The sequence below is a fragment of the Lactuca serriola genome, chromosome 4, assembly GCF_051521515.1.
Source record: "Lactuca serriola cultivar US96UC23 chromosome 4, Lser_US96UC23_V15, whole genome shotgun sequence".
Classification (NCBI taxonomy): domain Eukaryota; kingdom Viridiplantae; phylum Streptophyta; class Magnoliopsida; order Asterales; family Asteraceae; genus Lactuca; species Lactuca serriola.
In genome coordinates, this window is record NC_136411.1 from 73,325,154 (window position 1) to 73,332,059 (window position 6,906).

At 34.7% G+C, this 6,906-nt stretch overlaps 1 protein-coding gene across 1 annotated transcript; it reads right to left on the reverse strand.

The window, feature by feature from the left end:
• Positions 1-523: 523 nt before the first annotated feature.
• LOC145098509 (protein S40-1-like) lies at positions 524-898 on the reverse strand. The gene has a single exon (XM_079036143.1). It carries the CDS (start codon positions 896-898, stop codon positions 524-526), a length of 375 nt encoding a protein of 124 aa, XP_078892269.1.
• Positions 899-6,906: the final 6,008 nt, after the last annotated feature.

A 6,906-nucleotide genomic window follows, 5' to 3' on the forward strand; every position in this document is an offset into this window, starting at 1 on the left:
ATTAAGTCAAGGTGAATCTAACATGTAAGAGACATACTAAAGAATGGATCGATTCAGAGGATTCTAAATATAACATCAAAAAAATATATTAAATAGCCCATGTATATTTATAAAACTTATTATCAACTTTTTGTACTCAAAAGAAAAAATGATTTTCTCATTATGATTTGTTGTAATTATCCGAAAGTCAAGTAATCATAAAAAAAATGTTATTTTATCTTTCAATACAAAACATTTACAACATTCATACAATTTCAATAGGAAAAACATTTAATAATGTATTTATTTATTTTATTATATTTTTAAGCACAAATTGTTTGTTTTGTTATACTAATCATACATCTTTGTAAACTCAACTCAAGTTTGGACTCGGTTACATTTCAGTTATCTTGAGGAGAATTTAATCAAAATCTTACGCTACCTTGGTTTGATGACATCATTAGTGTAGCAAAAAAAATCTTGATGCAACAATCGAATCCAAAAACCCAATCTAATCCAAAACTAAAATTTAAAAGAAGAAATGTCAGGATTCTAGAAATCCCGTCATCCTAAGGATCGAATTCCGTACTTCACTTAAATCTCTTCCTTTCAAAGTCCTCCCGTTGCCGGAGCAAAGGGAAAACGCAGCTTTTCCGGCGATCCGGCGCTCCAAGATCACGTGGGGCGGCACTCTCTCATCTACATCTGCATCATCGTCGTCGATGGAATGTGTTTGTAAATAGTGACGAATCCATGAACTGCCGGAAAATTCTTCCCGAATGCTCATGGGAACTGAACTTTTCTTCGGCTTTTTCTTATCGGATTTTCTTTTATCGACTTTTGGATATCGGAGTTCTTTTCCGTTCCCGGAGGGCTTTTCTGGGAAGATTAACTCCGATTCTTGAAATTCCTCGGTCATCGTGAATGGAAATGGGGTTGTAGAAAATAGAATTTGGAAGAAGGGTGGCCGAGGTTGCGAATTTATAGATGAGCACTTAATCGGGAAGGGTATTCTTTCATACTTTGGCTGACGTCTTTAACTGTTTATAATAATAATAATAATAATAATATACTGGGTAGAAGCAGAACCGTAGACGGATGGTTTATATTTTGGCATTGTTCTCATTTATGTAAACTTTTTTTTTATATATTTGATTATTTAATTTATTAAATGTGATAATATTGATATTTGAACATATTTAACAGTCAAACCTATAAAAAAAATCTTATATGTTCTTTTAATATAATATTTTAAACTTTACTTATAATTTTTAAATTTTTTTTTATATTTTCATATAATTTTCATACAAGCTTTTTTAATCAAATATTTTCTAAATATTTATAATTTTTCTTATAAGTTTTTTTTTTCATACAATTTTTTTAAAACTTTTATACAATTATTTATAAACTTTCTTTTAATATATTTTTAAAACGTTTCATAGATTTTGTATGACAATTTAATATATTTTTTTTGTAACATTTTAAAATACTTTCGTTAAGTAATAATATACAACATTATATTAAAAAAATTAAAAATTTATAAATTTCTAATTAAAAAGTATAAAAAATTACAATAATTTTAAAACATTTATATTATATAGATTTCTTTTTTTATTTGCTACGTAATATTTTCTTTTTATTTTTTTTATATGACTCTCAATACTTATTGTTACATATTTAATTTAATTAAGTTTATTGTTGGATACTATTTACTTTTAAAATATTTCATTTGTTTAAAAATAATATATATATATATATATATATATATATATATATATATGTGTGTGTGTGTGTGTGTGTGTGTGTGAAAGACCTAAACTTTCATGCTAAAGACATTATTATCACTCCAAATTACTCCAAAACATGTCATATGCATATTCATAAAATAATATTTACATGGATAGTTTAAATACATAGACTGGATACAAACCGACTATTATGATTTTTTTACAAAGTTTTATATATTACATACTTTCCCAGGAATACAATACAAAAACTATAATATTATCTACTCTACATCTTCTACCAGTACATGACTATACTGGATGTTTATCACCTGCAATAGTTTAAGCATTGAGAGGGATAAGTGGGTGACGCTTAGTGAGTTCAATAACAGTTACAATATAACACTATGCCATATACATATCAATATGATAGAAGCAAAGAGGGACAAAGAGCAACAAAGGCATATGTGTATCATATGACAGTCTTTCCATATCAACCAACAATCAATTTCAACTTGGTATACATCAATAAAGCTTCAGCCCAAATGGCACAGAAAACACAATTTCAGATTATCATTTTGCTAAAATATACAAGCTTTCAGCCCTACATAGCCCTATGCCAATACCAGAAATTATACGAGTCATGCTCTACATAGCCGAAGGCAAAAAGCCAATACCAGAAAATTATACGAGTCATGCTCTACATGGCCAAAGACATAAATCTGATATAACACAAGAAAGTACATTAAATATATAACACATAACATACAATTGTCCTTATATTGAACTCACTATGAAATAACTGGAGGAATAAATTATAATTTGGGTAGCACTCCGGCTCTAAATATGACTTTCTGTGATTAAATCGGGGATTTTAGTTGAAAATCGGCCTTACTCGGGCAGAGTTTTGAGTTGAAAATATAATTTTCTCGGGAACTCCGGAGCGTCAGGACTTACTTCGGGTGTCGGGAATGATACCAGGGCTTCGGGGGGGGGGGGGGGGGGGGGGGGGGGATTAAAAGTGGGCTAAAAGGGGTTTTAGAGTGAAAGAAAATGAAATTTTCTAAACAAAAATACGGCAGCCTCGGTATCTATTTATAGGGCAGCGAAGCTGCTCACTACGCTGGGCGTAAGTCCTCGGTACGTTGGGCGTACTGCGAGGCGGCTCAATACGCGGGGCGTAACCCTCATATACGGGGCACATATGCGAGGAGTCATCTGATCGGAACCCGGGCCTCGGACATGTCAAGAGTGCATGATACGTGTTCGTCGGATCTAGTACGCGGGGCGTAAGCCTCTACGCGGGGCATACCTCCTCGGATAAGGCTTTTAATTTTCATTTATTTTTATTTAAAAACTTCAAAAATTCATATTTTTTGCGTACGGGCTCGGTTTTTGACGTTCTTTATATCCACGCGTAGGTGGGATTATACTCTACAACATTTTTTTAGACTCCGTCGGCTAATTTTGACTTCATTTTTAATATCATATTTTTAACGGGCCGGAACATGAAAATTCCGTTAAAAATTCATAACTGCTTCATCCGAAGTCCGTTTTCGTCTGCCTTTTTTACCATTGTACTACAATTGACGAGACCTTCGATTTTCTTTTAGGTTGCATCGGCTAAAAATCACTCGATCTTTATTTCGAGTTTTTAGTTGTCTACTGCTATTCCGAAATTTAGAAAAATCATAACTACCTCATACGAAGTCAGTATTGTACGTTCTTTTTATGAAAATTCTCAGTTTAACGAATACTAAGACTTTCATTTAGGAGATAAGGGCTAAAAACTAGTTTATCGAAAACTCACTTTTTTACGTCATACGGCGTCGTGCCGGTTTTGTCGCGAAACTTCAAATAGTCATAACTTCTTCGTTGTAACTCGGATTTCGATGAGGTTTTCGCCCAAACGTTTCTAACGAGATTCTTTACAACTTTGAATAATAAAATTTTACTTATTTCAAATTTTATATATTCGTTAAATTTTAATATTTGATATTAGATTGGAATATCATAAGACTTCCAATATTTTCCGAGTGATTCTAAACATAGTTTTACTTCAATTCTAGTAAAAACTATCTGTTAGAACTCAACACTCAAAATTACATAATATTTCATAATATTATTCACTTTTAAATTTTACATAACACGATAACTAAACGTGTATGTTACAAACACCTCCTCCTTTTGAGGATTTCGTCCCCGAAATTACAACGATTTAAACAAATGGGGATATTTCTCTCTTATTTCATTCTTATTTTCCCAAGTATAATTTTGGCCTCGATGGTGTTTCCACTTGACAAGCACCAACTCCATTTCTTTATTATGTATATTAGTCGTTCTTTTGTTTACGATCTCTTCAGGCTCTTCTACATATGTTAACTTATTATCCAGTTTCACCTCAAATAACGGAACCGCTTCATCATATATGCTTAAACATTTACGCGGATAACTCACATGAACACATGATGAATACCTGGCAAATCTTCTGGTAATTCCAAGCGGTATGCTTGTTTACCAATCCTCTGGGTGATTTTGAAAGGACCAACAAATCTAGGACTTAATTTTTCTTTCTTCCCAAATCGCATAATGTCTTTCCATGGGGATACCTTCAACATTACGAAATCACCCACCTTGAATTCTATGGGTCGTCTCATCTTTTATGCATAGGACTTCTGTCGATCCTGAGCCGCTTTCATTCTTTCTCGTACAATTTGAATCTTGGAAATCGTGTCTTGAATCATCTCAGGGCCTCCAAGGATTTTCTGTCCTATTTCACGCCAACATAATGGAGTACGACATCTACGTCCATATAGTGCGTCATATGGTGGCATTCTGATTGAAGTGTGGTAACTGTTATTATATGAAAATTCGACAAGAGGTAAATATTTGTCCCAGTTACCACCGAACTCCAAGACACATGCACGAGGCATATCTTCTATTGTTTGGATCATTCTCTCCGTCTGACCATATGTATGGGATTGATAAGTTGTGCTGAGAGCAACTCAAGATCCCAATTCACATTGCATACTCGCCCAAAAGTGAGAAGTGAAGCGAGTATCACGATCAGAAATAATCTTTAGTGGCACATCATGTCTTGCAATAATTTCATCCAAGTACACTTGTGCGTATTTCTCCATTGGAGTTGTTTCAAGCATGGCGAGAAAATGGACGCTTTTAGTTAGGCGGTCGACAATTACCCAAATGTTTTCATGCTGTCTAGCAGTCTTTGGCAATTTGGTAATAAAATCCATGGACAGCTCTTCACATTTTCACACAGAAACACTAAGACTTTCTGGAGTTCCGTAAGGCTTTTGGTGCTCTGTTTTGACTTGTAAACATATCAAGCATTCCTGTACGTATCTTCCAATGTCTCTCTTTAGTCCTGGCCACTAATAATCAGCTCGTACATCATAGTACATTTTACTTGTACCAGGATGTATTGACAGCATAGACTTATGGGCTTCATCTAAAATCTTCTGTCTTAATCCACCAATCTTTAGAATCCATAGCCGATTCTTGAATACCTTCAATCCTTGTGGATCATCAAGTAAAACATCAGTATAATGTACCATCTCTTCTTTCTTTACATTTTATGGCTTTAGGGCCTCTTCTTGCCATTTCTCTAGTTCATCTAGAATGGTGAACTTTACTGTAGTGTGAGTAATAGCATAACACACACTATTATGATAAACCTTTCTACTAAGTGCATCGGCAACTACATTGGCCTTTCCAGGATGACATATGATTTCACAGTCATAGTCTTTGATTAGCTCCATAGCTTGTTGTTGTCTCATATTCAAAGTTTGCTGGCTTAATATGCACTTGAGACTTTTATGGTCGGTAAACTATTGGCATTTTGTACCAAAAAGATAATGTCTCCAAAGTTTAAAGGCAAATACCACTGCAGCGAGTTCGAGGTCATGGGTGAGATAATTCTTTTCATGCTCCTTCAGTTGTCTTAAGGCATAGGCTATCACTTTACCACACTGCATCAACACATAACCTAGTCCTAACCTTAACGCATCGCTATATAAAGAAAATTCATTATCACCTTTTGGAAGTGATAAGATCGGAGCATGAGTCAAGAGATCTTTTAGAGTTAAGAAAGCTTTTTCTTAGGTTTCACCCCATTCAAACTTTACTTCCTTTCGTATAAGACTCGTGAGAGGTACACCTATACGCGAAAAATCTTTAATAAATCTTCGGTAATATCCCGTGAGACCCAAGAAGCTGGGAATTTCAGAAGCATTACGGGGCGCTTCCCAATTCTGAATGGCTTAGATTTTGGTAGGATCTACAGATATACTGTCACCAGAAATCACGTGGCCGAGAAATTAAACTTGGCGAAGCCAAAATTCACACTTTGAGAATTTAGCATATAGTTTCTCCTTTCGAAGAAGTTCTAATACGTCACGAATATGAAGGGCATGATCAGATTCAGACTTGGAATATATTAGAATATCGTCAATGAATACAATGACAAATTTATCGAGCATTGGACGGCATACACGATTCATCATATCCATGAATACAGCAGGAGCATTTGTCAGACCGAGTGGCATGACAAAGAATTCGAAATGTCCATAACGAGTACGAAAAGCAGTTATCGGAAAATCCTGCTTGTGTACTTTCAACTGATGATAACCAGATCTCAAATCAATCTTCGAAAAATAGCTAACTCCCTAAAGTTGATCAAATAAGTCGTCAATACGAGGTAGTGGGTACTTGTTCTTGATAGTCATCTTATTTAGCTCACGGTAATCAATACACATTCGCATTGATCCATCCTTCTTCTTGACAAACAACACTGGAGCACCCCAAGGAGAGGTGCTCGGTCGAATAAAGCCTTTGTCAAGTAATTCCTGCAGTTGGATCATCATTTCTTTTATCTCAGCTGGCGCAAGACAATAAGGAGTCTTCACAATCGGAGCAGCACCAGGCACAAGGTCAATTGGGAATTCTACTTGCCTGTCTGGAGGAAGTCCAGGAAAATCATCGGGGAAAACATTAGGATATTCATTTACAATGGGAGCATCATTTACTATTTTCTTTTCCTCTTTTGAGATATCGACGATATAGGCCAGATAAATAGAACATCCTTTTGATATGAATTTACGAACTTTGAGGAAATAGATTATTTTTAAGATTCTTTGTTCACCGTAGACATAGATAGGATTCTCCCCTTCAATGGGAATACGTA